Here is a 16,329-nt window from a genome sequence, read left to right on the forward strand (position 1 = left end):
TGGTTGATGGGACCCGGAAGTACTGTGACACGCGGCCACACCCCCTGTATCCACTGGGGGCGGCCATTTTGTTTCACCCGCCATCTTATGGCAGGGCGCAGCCATTTTGTTTAACGTCACGCCGCCCTGTGATTGGCAGGTGGCCACCTCGTGACACCATCCTCCCCACGTGACCGCAGGCAGCCCCGTGATTGGCTGCCCCCGTCCTGTGGGCCCAAACAGGTTGATACAAGGCGTGAGTGTGAAATTATTTATAAAAGGGGTGTTAAATACCTACAACAAATAGTTCTCAGATTTATAAAAGGCGTGTTTAAATATGTATAACACATTTTTGTTCATGTGTTATACATATGTATATGTATATGCATTTAGACATATGTAACTCTACCTCTGTATTTGTGTATGTATTTTAATAGATGTAGGTGAATTTAAAATACTGTATTAATTATAAATTACAAAACCATATTAAAATTAATTAATTTTTACAGTTTTATAAATTCACTTGCATGTTAAAATATATGCACATACACATCCATATTATGTAAGAACATAAATATTTTGAGCAAGCCCAGCCCAGGGCAGCAAGGATTGTTTGAGCACTCTGAGCAGCAGCTGGTAAGAGTAAATGATAAAATAAAAAAAATTAACCCCCACCTTCCCTTGATGTTCCCCCTTTCTCTACCAGAGATCCCAAAAGCTGCGTCTTTACAATCTGCTCCCAAACTCAACAGTGCAACCCAACAATGTCTCTGTCCCCGTGGAATCTTTAGGTTTGGGAAAGGCCTCCAAGGCGAGTCCCAGCCCCGATGTGCCCACGAACCTGCAGGGCCAGGGACTCTCCCTTTGCCCTGGGCAGCCCTGAGCACAGCTTCCTTCAAGGACTTTCCCCAATATCCAGTGTAAACCTCCCCTGGAGCAACCTGAGGCTGCTTCCCCTCGTCCCCTGGGATCAGAGCCTGACCCCCATCTCCAGCCCAATGTGAATCCCACCACAGCAAAGCTTTGGAATTCTTTGGCTGGGGCAGAAACCTCTGAGAGCAGCTTTCATGAACAGCACACAGTGGGCAGCAGGCAGCATTCAGGATTTCACTTTTATTTATTTTTTGCCTTCTGGATCACCAACACTCTCACTGAAACCACTGGGATTCCACCTCCACCCCCATGACAGTAGCACACAATCTCCCAACTTGTTCAAACATGTGAAGAGGAAAAAAAACAAAACAAAAACCCAAAAAACCCCAAAAACCAAAACCCCCACAAAAAAACCAAACCCACAAAAAACCAATCCCCAGCAAGATCCCTCAGGATGGGACAAAAACCTTCAGTGTGAGAGGGTGGCAAAGAATCAAGGGGTGGCAGCTCTGGCTCCGAAGAGCCAGACCGGAAAGGAGACCTACAAAGGGGGAAAAAAAATGGGCTAAAAAATATTTAGCAATCCTTCCTCTACCCAGAGAGCAGGGAGATAAGGAAAAAATAGTCATCTGCTTACACACAGGGTATATATTTTTACACACACTTGGACACACATCTAGATATAGTACATGTAAAAATATATGCTATACATCTGCCCACCCCCGCGGCGGCGTGGCAGGATCCGTGTGTAGGAATTACTATACAGGTACTACTAAGTGTATATGTGCATATGTACACCCCTCCTCCTGGACACACCGACCCCACAGCCCCCGCTGCAGCTCTCTCCAGCAGCCAGCCAAGGAAAATGGTGTCGGAATGGGAGGAGGAGGGAAATCAGTGATGTGGCTCGTGCTCTGTGGTCCTTCAGCTCTGCTCCTGTGCCCGGAGCGGGGTCCGGCTCTCGGGAGCCCTGCACCAGATTTATTGCACATTTTGCTTCTGGGCTGTGCTTCAACCCCACATTCCACAGCCCCGGCCTCCTCTCCCTCCAACAAACAGAGGATACGGCCCCTTGTGCCCGTCCTCCCCTGCCCCAACATTCCCATCCCAAGAACACAAAGGCCAGGAGGCTGCTGGCTGGAGAGGGCAGCAGGAATGACACACCACAGGTGTTCTCTGCAGGGACAGGGGGGTCCGGACATGGGAACCAAAACCATGCAAAGGGTGGGAGAATGGGAGCAGGAGGAGGGAAAAATAAAGGATGAGAAGGGCAGAACAGATCTGAGGAGGAGGAAGAACACAGCATGGCAAGTGCTCAAGGCTTCGTGTTTTCTTGTCCTCTTCTTGTAAACAAGCTAATAATTCTCATGAGATAGAACAAGTAAAAAGACTGAAGTTCCAAGTTGAGGGGCTGGAGTTCCCAGGAGTCTGTCCAGTCCATTCAGCAACACCACAGCTGGGGAGAAAACGAGGGGCATTTTTTTTTGTTTGTTTGTATTTTTTGTGGTTTTTTTTTTGTTAAAATCTTCATTACTTAAAGCTGAGAGAGAAAAAAAGCCAACTCAGGAGCCCTTTTCAAGGATGGCTCATTGTCTCTAGACTGAATAAATCACACTAGTTTCAAGAGAACCTTTTTTTTTCCATTTAATGACTTATAAAAGCCGCGGGCTGGCCATGGCCAAGCTCAGAGGCGGGTCTGGGCCTCGGGGACGTAGATCTCGATGCTGTCAGCGCTCTCGGTGGCCGAGTTCTGCCGCACGGACGCTGCGCGCTTGGCCGCCATCAGCCGCTTCCGCGCCTCCTGCCGCTGCTTGTCCGAGTCGGAGCCTTTGTCCCGGCTCAGCTGCGATTTGGACTTGGCCGGCTTCTTTGGCACTGGAGGGGGTGGTTTCTTCTCTTCCTTTAGGGAGATAGTAAGGAAAAACCCAGACCTGATATAAACGTGTGGAGTTGGGTGCCGGCTCGGCCCTGGCAGGGCCTTGCTGGAGGGACCGGGATCATGCTGGGGAGAGCAGCTCTGCAGCAAGACTCCCCTCAAAATCAGCGGCCCTGGTTTCTACAAGGAGCCATTCTGCATTTCATGGAATCACAGAATGTCCTGAATGGGAAAGGACCCACAACAATCATGGAATTACAGAATGGTCTGGGAAGATCATCCAGTTCTACCCCCCCTGCCATGGCAGGGACATCTTCCACTAGACCCTGTCCAACATGGCCATGGTTATTTCCTGGGATGGGAATCCACAATCCAGAGGCCAATGATCCACAACCAGGATCACTCATCCAGCCCTGGCACGACACCCTGTTTTTAGGAGCGGTGCCCAAATACCCCCTGAGCTCTGGCAGCCTCGGGGCCGTGCCCATTCCATGGGGAGCCTGGGCAGTGCCAGCACCCTCTGGGGGAAGAACATTTTCCTGAAATCCAGCCTAACCCTCCCCTCCATGCAGCTTTCATGGTACAGGGCTCTTCTGGAGTGGTCTGGAGTTCAGAGATTGTCTCATTCAGCTGTAGCTCAGAGCATAGCACAGGCAGCATGAAGACACAACTTGATGTGGAACTGCAAAATTTTAATAAGCCACCCTGGCCTGAGCCATGGTCCTCCCTACCCTTACTGGCAGAGCCAGGACACCACCTCTCCTGCATTTTCCAAAGGTGCAAGTTGTTTTTTACATTACTTGGGTAGTTAAATCCATCTGCACAGTGCTAGGAACACTTGAGGTGAGGCCCCTGCATCAGTACTCATCATTCCTGGCTCTCTCCATCCAACACCTTTTCCCCTTGTGCAAAACTGTTCCCACTATTGCTCAAGAGGAATGGCCTTGGTGCCTTGTGAGGTAGTGAGATGACAAGTGCAGGATGGCAAAAGCCCTTGAGAGCATCTGTTTGCAGACAAAACCAGACCTCAGGTACCTCAGAACAAGGTGTTCTGGCCACTCCCCAGTGCCCCTCACTCACCTTTCTCTCCAGTGTCTCAGACAATTGCCAGCTATTAGCTTTGAGGTGGTACAGCTCGTCAAACTTCATGCTGATGTCTTCAATGGACAACTGGAGGAGATCCCAAAATCCAGCCAAGTCCTGGGCTGTGGGTCTGGGATTGGCATTAGGGTTCTAGAAGGGGAAACATGAAAAACACCATTTCAGAAAGAACACACCCAGCAGAGCAGCGTGCACAGCACCTTCACCCCTTTCATGTTTGCCTGTAAGAAAACGCAGCGAGAACCCACAGAAGACACTGGCCCTAAGCATGGACATACAAAGCCATCATTTACAGCCCAAATGATTTCTGCCAAGCTCAAGAAGCAGGTCCTGACTGCATTCCTCCTTCCAGCAGAGTAATCCTGAACCAGACACCCAGTGCTGGCACTAACCCCACAGCAGGAACCTCCAACAGCACGTGCCCAGCGTGGCAATCAGAGCAACACTGGGTTCTTACACAGAGACCCTCATTTTAGGGAGGGAAATGATGGAAATTGATACCCAGCTCTGATGCCTGTATGTACAGCACTCAAGGAGCCAAACTGAACTTTCATAAGCAAAATTATTTTGCTACATTTCTCCCCAAAACAACCTGAAAGCTTCAGTACTTCTCAGGCTGAGCTGAAAAATTTTAAGTAGCTTAAGTTTCTTCCAAGAACAGGATTTTCCCAGTTCCCAGAGAGCTGAACTACCACCACAAACCCTGGAAAACATGGGATCAGATCCGAGCAGCTCACACAAAGCTCTGCTGGTGCTGCTGCTCCGCTGGGATCAGCACTTTACCCCCTGCTGCTCCTCGAGTCTCTCCAAGATTATTTTACATCTAAAGGGGAATTCGCCTCTGAGGAAGTTTGTATAATCCATGTTTCAATAAAGCTTGAGGGGAAAACTAAACCACAGATTCCATCAATGCCCATTAGCCCAGGTCAGCTCCGAGCAAGGGCAAACCCCCTGCATTCCCTTTCAGAGATCAATTCCCAGTGACCTGGGACAGTGTCACCAGTCACACACGCAAAGGGAGCATGTGTGGTCAAGAGCAGATTTATCTGGCCCAGCCAAACCCTCAGGGGTTTGTCTCAAAAAGCCCTTCAGAAGCAGGAGGCACCTCTGTGCTAATCCAGCCCTTCCCAAAACTGCACTGGCTTTGTTTTCACAGGGACAGGAGCCTTTTAACACCTGACCAAGTTCTTGTAGTGCTGCTGAAAGAGAGGCATCCTCAGAAACCAGGAGAAAGAGATCCAGACTCACCAAGTTTTGTTCACAGAGGCCATGGAATTGCTGGAACTTCTGTGACATTAGTAACTGTGCACTGCCCACTGCACTCAGGACTTTTCCTAAGACTGTGGGGAACCAAAAAAAAAAAAAAAAAAAGAAAAAGGGAAAAGACCTGAGTTGAACAGACTATTAATTGTAGCAATGAGCTCCAGCATTTCTGGAGCAAAGAAACACTCAAATAATCAGAAAAGGAATTTCAGAGATCATCAAGGCACTAACTTCCTCTCAGGAACAAGATGTTATGAAACTACATTTGTGTGCCATTGCTCCTTCTGGCAGGCCAAACACAGACCTGGCTGAGGACATTACAACATCCAGAGAGCTCCTCAAACTGCCCTCAGCCCCTCAGAGGAGCCACCAGCACCACCTCAATGAGGTCTGCTGGCACCTGCTTAGAGATCCCAGCCTGCTCTCTCAGCCCTGCACAGGGGAAAGATGGCACAGGGACTATCTCCAGCCTCCCTGTACCAGCAGGGATTAACAGACAGGCCAGAGCTTTTAGCACCCTTTATGCAGGCAGATCTTAATGGGTTTTCTAAGCAGCCTCTGGGCATGGACACATTCCTCTGCTCATTAGAGGAAATACAGTCTGGATTTTTCCATTCCAGAGGCAGGTTCAGAGCCCCATGTGCCTGCAGCTGCATCACCAGAGACCACCTGAGTCCTGCTCCTGCTCTGCTGCTGCCCCTGAACCTGCTGGGGAGATCTTGGCTGGACAAGCACACCCTGGGCTCTGCCACCCACCAAGGCTGTGCTTAGATGATCAAGCAGCCTGCTGCTGGCAGTCACAGAACAATGCCATGCAGGTTTTGCTGTCTTTCCTTGTCACAGGTCAAGCCAGGCCAGCCCCAAGGCAGGGAGATCCCTGGCACAGCCTGTCCCCCTGGCAGCCAGGGCAGCAACTCAGGGAATCGGATTGGGGATTAGCTCCTGGAGCCCCAGCACTGACAGTGAGCTAAAAGTGAGCCTCACCTTTATTTCACCTTTCTCAGATTTTAGAAACATCAAAACCAGGCTCCACAAAAAGATCCTGACCTCTGCAGCCTCATCACCCACTCCTGTCACTCTGTATGTACCAGAGGCATGATTCCCACTGCAAAAAACCCAGATTTTGCCAAGGCATTTGAAAATAAAGGAACAAGCCCAGCTAGGACTGAACCCCATAAAATCAACTGGCCTCATGATCCCTGTTCCATGCTTTTGGTGTATCCAGTACAAACTCAGTGAGTTAGAAACCTCCTCTTTCCTATAAAGACAAGTTCATCGACTGAACTGAGCAAACAAGCTCTGAAGTGGTGTTCCTTCTGCCCCACTGCCAGCCAAGCTTTCCCCTGTCCCTTTGAGAGTAATGGGAGATGCAGGGAGAGATCCCACAGCCTCCCTAAAAGCTTTTTCCATTTAACCTTTTTTAAGATAAATCTATTTAAGCTTTTAGTAGTTTTGAGTGGTTGGAAGGCACACCATTCCCTGTATGTCTTTTACACTGCATCAGAGCATTACTTCTTACTCCATTTGCTACAGGAAACTACGTTACCCTTTCCAAGGAAAAAGCATTCCTTGTTCCATCCTCATCTCCATGCTCTGGCTCTGTGGGCTGTCAGCAATTTCATAAAACCCCAGAATGGTTTGGGAGGGAAATGACCTTAACACTCATCTCATTCCATGGCCAGAGACACTTTTCACTATCCCAGGCCACTCCAAGCCCTGTCCAACCTGGCCTTGGACACTTCCAGGAATGGGGCAGCCACAATTTAACTGACCCAATACTCAGCTCCAAACTCCTTCTTGAGGGAGGAGCCGCTGCCCACACGCACCTTCCTCAGAGAGATTGTTCTCTTTGGTCTCCTGGTCCATCTGGCGGCACCAGCCCTCCAGGCGCTCGGTCTCTGCCTGCAGCAGCTTCAGGAACCAGAAGCCATCCCGCCGGCAGGGCCCCGGCTGCGCCGGCTCCGATGGCGACGTGGAGGAGCTCTCGAGCCAGGGGTCAGGAGGAGGGAGAGAAGAAGGCTCCAGGGCCGGGTCGTTGTTGTCTCCATAGGAGAGGTTTCTCTTAATCTGTGAGGGCTTGGCTGGTTGCCTGGTGGAGGCATCAACACCAACAGAGTTGTTGTGCTGGGGGCACTCAGCGAGGCTTCTCTCAGATGATTTACAGCTGGAGTTATTTGGCTCCTGCGTGTCAGAGTCTGTGTCCTGTTTGGAGGACATGCTGCGGGAGTGGCTGTTTCTGCAGGGATCAAAAGCCATCGTTCAATAGCAGAGCTCGGCCAGGCCTGCCTCCCACACTGACAGCAAAATCCATGGCCACAGCAGAGCCTCTCCCTGCCCCTGCTCACACACAGACACACCACACACTCAGACAGACGGAGTTATAAGGTTGCCTGCTTACTGCAATCGGCTGTTCAGATGAGAGGGCCGATGCATGTCTATAATTACTGCTTGGAATTTTTTATTTTTTAATTTCAAGCTCCCATTGATTTCGCTGTTAGAGAACAAGTGCTTTTTGCAGCAGGTGTATGCTGTGGAGGAAGAGCTCTCAGTGGGCCCCATTCAACACCACTCAGTGGCACAAAGCAGGGAAGAAGGTCTAAGCGCAAGTTGGGGAAGCACAATTTAAAATAAAAGGAAACTGCACAAGTTGCGTCTCACTTACCGCCACTCGTCCTCTACCTGTACCCCGATGGACTGGAATTTGGTGGCTGGTGGAGGAGGCTCCTCTTTTGCCACTGGCTGAAGGCAGTCAACCTTATTGAACAAAAAAAAAAAAATACAGACAAAAACAGACACAAGAACTTGTGGCTGGAATCCACGTTAGCAGAGCAGGAGTGTGCACACAGAGCATGTCGACACCACACAGGGGGGCTGGCTAAGGACAGGCCCAGGGCTACTGCTCAGCTCTGCAGCCACCTCAGCACCAGGGCTGTGTCCTGCCAGGCTGCTGCCACCACCTGTGCCAGGAGCCCAGGGCTGGGGCTGTGTCCCCATGCCTGTGACATCCCACACAGTCAGGCGCCACGGCATTCAAGGGAGGACAGAGAGGTGATAGAGATTGACAGCAAAGCCTCTCTCCCAGGGATCGACACCCTCCATGACTCTGGATAAGAGGGTTAGAAGGTTTTAGGAAAGAAATCCAGGTGACTTAGGAACCAGCTCAGAAAAGGAAAAGCAGAGGAAGGCAGTCAGCCTCTCCTGTTTCTCTCCCCTTGCTGGCCTTTCAGGTGTTGCGTCCCACCAGCCTCGCAGAGAGGCCCTCACTGTCACCTGTACCGAGCTGGCCTTGCTGTAAACCTGATGGAGAACTCGTTCAGCACACACACAGCAGCTCAAAGCTCGGATCCTGCTCTTGGAGCTGCCCAAGTTCCCCTCTGCTGGTAACCAACACCTGGGACAGAACCACAGCTCACAGCCACCTGTAACTGAGAAACCTGTAACTGAGGAGGGCATGGCCCCAGAGGATGCATTTTGCTGACTAAAGCATGGATTTACACTGCTCACTGGGTTCTCATTTCACTGTGTTATCACAATCAATTCCCATGGTTAAATGCTTCCAGCAAGGGAAGTACCAACCTGCTGGGAATGCTGGGCAGCAAGTAATTGCTCCCTCCTGCCTGCAGCCTGGGATCATTTGGCAGTGCAGCAGCCCCTTGCACATGGACATCAAGCAGAAGGGCCCACCTCTCAGGGAAGAATTGTCCCTAGAACCATGATGGACAAGGAGCAGACTGATGGGAAGCAATGCAGAGTACAGGGCACAGGCAGACGAGCAGCCAAAGGTGTCCTCAGAGGGACTCACCCAGTTAACATGGCCCCTCTGCTCTAGAAAGCATTTACAATTTGTACTAAAAGAGCTTAGTCCTTTCTGGGCTGTTAAAGGAAAGTGCTGCTGTTTCTCACCCTGGGAACACAGGCAGTTATTCAGACAAGGCAGTGAGTGGCTCTTGCTATTCTAAGTGAGCTCAGATGCACACCTGGTCACAGAGAAGGCACACGCTAAATGGATGGGGCAAGGACATTCCTTGGGACAAAGGAGAACAAACTATTCCATACTTGTATTCCTATAGATGATAGCTTTCTTTTGGGGATATTCTCCACTTTAGGCTCTTCGTTAGTCAGAGTCCCTTTGTCACTTTTCAAAGTTGCATTTTTCTGAGGTAACTCTGGAGTGTCTCTGGCTGGAGTGACGATGCTGCCCCTGGTCACGCTGGGTGTCCTGGTGCTGTCCAAGCTGTCTGAGGAATTGCTGAGCCCCGACTGGCTGGTGACCTCACTCTTGTGGTCCTGGCTGTCCAGGTAGGTGTCCTGCGCCGACTCAGTGCTGCTCTGCACAGTGACAGAGATGAATGGCTTGGACGTGGTCCGAGGTGGGACGGGAGGTGGAGTCTTTTTATATGCCACTAGGCATGATGAACCTGCAGGGATGGAGGGGGAGAACGGAGAACGCAGGAGACAGGTTGGAGGGAAAGAGATACGGTGGAAGAGAGAGAAAAAGCAGGTCAGTCACGACATCCAAGAGGAGCCTCCGAGCAGCAGCTGGAGGCAGAGGTGCAGAACCAGCCCACAGGCAGCAGCTCACGCCGGGGACCCACACCAAAGCATAGGGGAAGCGAAGGCAGAGCCAGAGCTAGCTTGCAAAAGAAGTCAAAAGGAATACCATGATGCGTGGAAATCTGGAAATGGAGAAGAGGGATAGGAAAGCCTCCCAAGAATGCTACAGGGTTTGGCAGGTGTAAGCCTCCACAGTGGAGAAGTATTTTTTTGGCTAAACCCTATGTTTTAGTGTCCTAGTACAGCCAAGTGTCTCAGTTCTTTGTCCCATCAGTTGACAAGTTTCAATGTCTGGATCAGGGCGATGGTTTTTCCTATAAAAATGGAAAGAAGCCATAAAATTTGTTAGATGTTGATGGCAGGAACACACATTTGAAGCCCCTGACAAGCCCAGCTGCTCCATGCCAGAGGAAAAGACATTGTGTGGATGCAACAGCCCAAGAGGGTGAGGCTGCTAGTCCATGGCCCCAGATCCAAGTGGCAGCAAGGCTGGAGATGAGTGCCTAGCAGACACAGAACACACACATCCCACTCAAAGGGATAGATACGTGGCTGGCCACAGGAACCAGGACAGCAGCCACCCTGCTCCTGTCTCTGGCTGGACAAGATGGAAGTCCACCAGTGAAAATACATGTAAAATACAAGTAAAATCCATGTGGATTCTACAGCAGCCATGTTTAGGCTCTCAGTCTGCCCAGGATATACAAGCTCCTAAGGCCACAGTCCCATTTCAGCTGCTGTGCAGCCAGGACAGGCTGCACTGGGCAGGGCATGGCCAAACACACTGACCAGCCACTTTCCTACACACACGTGGCCCCCTTTATCTCCCTACCCCTGTACTCTCGGTCCACCCCAAGTCACCAGACTCCCTTTCTTATCCTACCTCTGGCTCCTCCCGTTAAGTCCTGTGCAATCCCAAACTGCTTTTCCCCTGCACCCCACAACACATCCTAGTCCTTGCCAGCAGCCTCCTTAGTCCCAGAGACCTGGAGTTACTCCCCCATGCCATGCCTGCATCACCATTTCCAACAGAGCCACATTCCCTGTGGGGCAGTCACAGATCCGCCCCGTGAGCCTTACGGACAGTATGTGGACATGCCTGCATTTACACATCCCACTATCCACCACACTAAGAGCTAAAGCTGCACTTCTTCAAAGGAAGAACTAAAAGGGAGGAATTACAGAGGAGGAGATCTGTGTTTCCAGCAGCATTTCTGTGCCAAGAGATGCTGAGCAGCACCATAATGGTGCTGCTGGCAGAGGAGGAGAGGCCTGTGCAGGGCTGCCAACCCAGCTGCCTCCAGCCTGGATCTGCACCAAACTCATTCCAGTTCCCTCAGGCCACTACACCAAGTCCAGCACAAACTGAGCAGTGTCCTGATGGCAGGACAGGACCCATCCCATTACCCATCACTCTCTGCCTCACACAGATGAGAGGTGACCGTGGTCCCCCTGCCAGAGCTGCCTGACGTGGAACATCCTCTCCAGCAGCAATTTCTTGGCCCAGTCTCACGGCCTGACTCACACAGCCCATCCCAATGGGGCAGTGTAGGAGCAGCCTGACCAGAGCCATGGCAGAGGCACCCCTGGATCAGCTGTGCCTACACCCCAAAACAACAGGTTACTCCTGTTCCTGCACCAGGGCTACAGCAGCCACCAGCCAGGACAAGGCAGAGCCACCCCAACTGGCAGAGGTGACAGCATGCCACACTTCTCTTCGGTTAAATCCCTCCACATGGCCCCTGTTCTTCTCCAGGGACAGTGCCCAGGGTGCCCTGCTGCCCACAGCCCCTGTGACACAGCCCCTGCTTGGAGCTGGACTGGCAGCAGCCCTTGGCTTGGCTGGCACGGTCACCAGGAGCTCAGCCCAGCTCCCAGCTGCTGGGGACACTGCCAGGAATTCTGGGGGAAATTGATGGCTATTTGACATCAAACAGTCTGGTCAGGCAGAACAAGGGGAGGGCACAGCAGCACAGAGTTTCTGGGGCAGATCAGTGGAGTCCAGGGTCAGTAAGCCAGACCCAAAGTCACTGCCCACTTACCAGCAGACAGCATGAACACTGCTGCTCTGTTAAGGGGGGAAACCACAGTATTCCCTTGGCACCTTCCTGGGATCCCTCTGTGCCACCTGGCTTGGCTGAAGGGCAGCACAGGCTTTGCTGGAAGAGAAAGACCCAGGACCAACAAAACACAGCCCTCTTCGTGTATCTGTGCTCAAAGGGTTCACTACCTGAGCTACAGAAGTATAAGGCTCTAAGAAACGTTGCAAGTGACAAACACAAAAGGATCAGGAGCTTTGAAGAACTGGGGATACATTAGTCAGTGCAATTGCAAATTAACCTCACTGAAACCCTCTGCAAACATAAAACAGGACTTCTGACTGCCCAGCAAACTCAGAAACCACACCTTAGAATGGGCTTCAAAAGCCAAAATCAGAGCAAGCCCATCCAGAACAGTCTGTCCTTGGCCCTCAACACAAGGCTGAACTAAGGCTCAGTGCTTCCTCAATCTGTGAGAGGAGACAAATCTTGAGAAGACAAGAACATCCCAGTGTTTCCATAGGAGAAGCAGGCAGCATTCCCTCCTCACTCTGAGGCCAATCCCACCAGTCAGGAGCATTCCAGTTGCTGACTTACCCCTCCAAAGGGCTACAGCTCAGCAGGCATGGATCTTTTCTGGACTTGCTAAGGTCACAGCCTTTTATATTTTAAAATCAGCTTGTGCTGCCATGTAGAACTGTAACTCCTGTGGGCACTGGAGCAGGACCTTACTGTGCAGGACCATCAGCTCAGTTTGCTTGGGAACATCACCCCTGTTCCAAAAAGGTGTGGAACAATGGAAGAACATGGAAGTCATGCTTACTCTTCCAGTTTTGCAGCAGTGGGCTCTTCCTGCTCACAGGATCTTCTACAGCTTATTTCAGCAAGCAGTTGGAATTCACAGCATGCTGTGGATGATTGATTTTGGGGAGGAGGATGTTTGTTTACAGTCTTCCTTCTGTAATTATTTTTAGAAAGCAGCATGTTTCCAAATTAGCACCTTGCACCTGCCCTCAGGGGCTTGGGAAATTCTCAAGGATGCAACCCTGGGCAGGGAGAGGAGCTGTTTGCAGAGCCTTATACTGGAAAGTCCTCTGGACCCTCAAAAACCAGCTGGGCATGGTGGGATCCTCTCCCCCTCCTTCCAGAGGTGTTTGCTTTTTGAAAGACTAAAACTTGAATCACAAGAGAATGTGAAATCCAGCCCCTGTTCCCACCCCACCAGGCTGGTACCTGGCAGCACCACCAGGGTCACAGCCAAAGTTTTTGGGGTCAGATTTAAGCACCACAATTGCCCTCAAGTGCCAGCATTCTGCTGCTATTGCTGATTCAGTACAGCCTGGAAACATTTCCAGTCATTCTGGGAACTTCAAAGACCTACTCAAACCATCCTTATTTTTGTTAAATCACCTCAAAGGCCCCCAGTCACAGCTATGGAGACAAGTTCCCCTGCCCTCAAACGTCAGGGCTGGCTGCTATCCCCATCCTGCTCCATGCATCCCCCTTTCCCCACGGGAAGGGCTGAAGGAACGACCTCATTTCCTCACACATAAAGCAGAACACTCTGAAATAATCTCTCCTACAAGGCAAGCTCATTTGACTTTTAAATAAAACAACCATAGAATAATCTTGCAGCAAATGGCATCAGTGGCATTATCCCTGTGGAGATTCCAGCTGCAGGGCTTTGGGCTGGCCTTTGCCACAGGGTCTCCAGGCTGGAAGGAGCTGCTTTGGGAGGCAGTTTCCAATAGCAAAGAGAACTGGAACAGCTGCATTCCAAGCAACCTGACCTCTGATTTTCATTAGCTCGAGGAACACTTCAAGGTTGGAGCTGTAATGAACTGTAGGATGTTTTATTTGTAGAGAGTCCAAGTGGAAATGAGCCCCAGTGACAATTCATACCAAAGACAATATGGACACATTGATTTTATGGTTCACAATAATCACTTCAGACCTGATTTTTCTCCTGCACACTGAAGGTCAGGATACCTCCACCAGTTAGAGGCACTGCTGAGCAACCTACCCAAATTTTGTTAGTCAACAGGAAAATCATAGAGGTTAGAAATCCAAGAGGCTTGAGTTGGAAGGACCATAAAACTCATTTTTTTCCTACTCCTGCTATGGGCAGGGACACCTTCCACTACCCCAGGTTGCTCCAAGCCCTGTCCAACCTGGCCTTGAACGCTTCCAGGGATGATTTTTTCCTAATATCCCACCTAAATCTCACCTCTTTAAAACAATTTCTGCTTGTCCTATCACTATCTGCCCATGTGAAAAGTCACATGGCTCCCATATATTTCCATCTAGACACAAAGATGATGGTGGTGAAGATGCCACCTCTTGCCCTGACAGAATGACTGTCTTTAGAGTGCTGGAGGAGATTTAAAAGAAGGTTTATAGTGATTAAACCAAACAACTCCCAGAAAGCAAAGTCAAATGACTGCATTTGTTCAGAGTATATGGAAATGCTATAAATACCTCCTCCCTCAGTGCCTTCCCTTTGTAAATCTCAGTAGCAGTGATCTTTGAAAAGTTTTTGAAAAACTAAAAATCTCACCTTGATACTACAGAGAAGTAAGAGACACACATGAATGGGCTGTGGGAGCCAGGGGAGGGCTGTGGGCTCTCCTGCCAGTCCTCCCTCCCAGCTGCAGGGTGACCCCAAGAGCAGCAGCATCCTGGCACAAGCAGCTCCCCAGAGCACAGGCCAAAGCATGTGCCACCTCTGTGGTGGGGCCCTTGGATCCCTGCAGAGTGACCAGCCCAGCAGAGCCCTTTAACTCTCAGATGATCCCGAGGAACACCACGAACACTTCACCAGCTGCTTCTGCTTGTCACAGAGCCCACACACAAGCCAGGCTGTGCTTGTGAGTCAGAGGACGGAGAATTCCCCAGGAGCTCTTCCCAGGCAGCAGCGCCAGGGAAGAGCCCTCTCACCTGTTGTGACAGCCCTGCATAAACCCAGCCCAGACGCCCAAATCACCTTGAGTACTTCTGAAGGAGGTCAGAGGAGAAATTCAACATTCCCCATCCTCAGCTTTCAGCCCCACCATGGCTCAGGCAGAGCAGCAGTGCTTGGGCATGGCTGGAATGGCAGCTGCGACAATGGGACCACTGCAGGCTTGTCACTTCTCCCACCGTATAATCCTCTTGTTCCTAGGACAGAGAGCCAGGCCCTGGTGCCATGGGACACCCTCACCCCACAGGGACTCCTGGCAGAGGCAGGAGCATCCCAGCAGTGCCAGGGAGCACAGCAAAGGGCAGGAGGGTCTGAAGCAGGGAGCAAGGAGAGGTGATGGGCAGCACGCTGGGGTCAAACCCTGACACTCCAAGGCAGGAGTGTCACTCCAAACATTGCAGCTCTTCTCACCAGCAGCTAGATGATGAGCAGCCCCCACTCAACTATACCCCAGTCGCTTTTCCTGACCCATGGGAAGCGGCTATTTCCCCCTGGTCAGAATCAATTCAGTTGTGAGATAAGCACAGAGAGGGGAAATGCCCTTCCTAAGCACCACAGCTCCTCTGGAGCAGCCTCCATCCAGCCCCACACTGCAGCTCCCCCTTGGCACAGCCAGTACTGGGTTTGCAGACTGCATTTCAGTGACCTGGAATTTTGTTACACAAAGAAGTAACTTCTTAGCTTCAAGCAAGTGGCCTCAAAGCCCTACCTGAGCAGCCAGTGAGGCTGTCACAGCATTAACAGACCTGTGCCAATAGATCTTTGCTGCCCAGCTGGGAAACACTTCCAAGTGCTGGAGCAGTGAGCACACAGCCACAGCTGTGAGAGATTTGTTACCTCTTGCTCCTGTTCAGGTCCAGCACAGCCTGGCCACAGCACTCCTGTACACCCCAAAGGCTCTGCTGGTAGGACAGTATTTTATCACCCTTTTATCCATCTGATACTTGGCATTAGGAGAAAAGGGACTGCCCTGCACTCACCTCACCACTGCCAAGTGCCGCATGTTCCCACGTATCACTGCTGAAAAAACTGGACACATCTGCAGAAAAAGGACCTCAAACTGAAGGGAGCATCTCTCAGCTGCTACAGTCAGAAGCAAATGCAGAAGCAAAGGCTCCCTCTGAGCACCAGCTGTGTATTTGTAGACTAACAGTAGAGCTCTCATCCAGAAATGCACCACAAAATGCTCTGTACAACCATTTGTGCTCTCTGATGGACTGTGATGCCCTTGGGGAGGGCTGCAGCACTGGTCACCTCAGAGCCACCCTGCAGGGTGTGAGGGATGCCTGGGGCAGGCACAGGGACACTCAGGGCTGCAGGAGCCCCAGCAGACAGTTCTGATTACAGACCCAGTCCCTGTACTTTGGCAGGGAACATTTAACCAGAGAAGGAAAGGCTGAGGGCTGTGAACTCTTCACATGAGGGACTTTGGATTTTTCAATGTAGCAGACGTTTAAGCATCATGGAGATGCTCCAGTTTAGAATTCCTGAGCACAGAAATGATAACAAATACTGATACATTGAGAACTATTGCCCTGGGAAGGCAAGGCATGTTGTTTTTTTTTACAAATAAGCCACTTGTAGAAGGTCACACATGTTTTTAAAAGAGGCATGAAGCAACAGAAGACACCCCCCAGAGAATGCTGAGGGTTAAAAATAGGGGTTTTTTCACACTGCTGGCTCCT

The 16,329-nt window shown here is 50.8% G+C and overlaps 1 protein-coding gene across 8 annotated transcripts in view; it reads right to left on the reverse strand.

Moving 5' to 3' along the window:
* Positions 1 to 2,347: 2,347 nt before the first annotated feature.
* The window catches only part of DLGAP4 (DLG associated protein 4), a 60,963-nt gene continuing 46,981 nt past the window's right edge, over positions 2,348 to 16,329 (reverse strand). For 6 of the 8 annotated variants that reach the window (XM_058850367.1, XM_058850366.1, XM_058850364.1 and 3 more), the window contains 6 exons: positions 9,149 to 9,510; positions 7,755 to 7,846; positions 6,919 to 7,328; positions 5,078 to 5,169; positions 3,809 to 3,961; positions 2,348 to 2,752 (listed from right to left, as the gene is read on the reverse strand). In XM_058850367.1, the coding sequence (XP_058706350.1) occupies positions 2,537 to 2,752; positions 3,809 to 3,961; positions 5,078 to 5,169; positions 6,919 to 7,328; positions 7,755 to 7,846; positions 9,149 to 9,510 (1,325 nt within the window). In that variant the 3' untranslated portion in view covers positions 2,348 to 2,536. Of the gene's footprint in view, positions 2,753 to 3,808; positions 3,962 to 5,077; positions 5,170 to 6,918; positions 7,329 to 7,754; positions 7,847 to 9,148; positions 9,961 to 16,329 lie in introns of all 8 variants that reach the window. The other 2 variants (XM_058850370.1, XM_058850369.1) reach the window with 2 other exon arrangements.

Source organism: Poecile atricapillus, chromosome 15 (assembly GCF_030490865.1).
Source record: "Poecile atricapillus isolate bPoeAtr1 chromosome 15, bPoeAtr1.hap1, whole genome shotgun sequence".
Lineage (NCBI taxonomy): Eukaryota > Metazoa > Chordata > Aves > Passeriformes > Paridae > Poecile > Poecile atricapillus.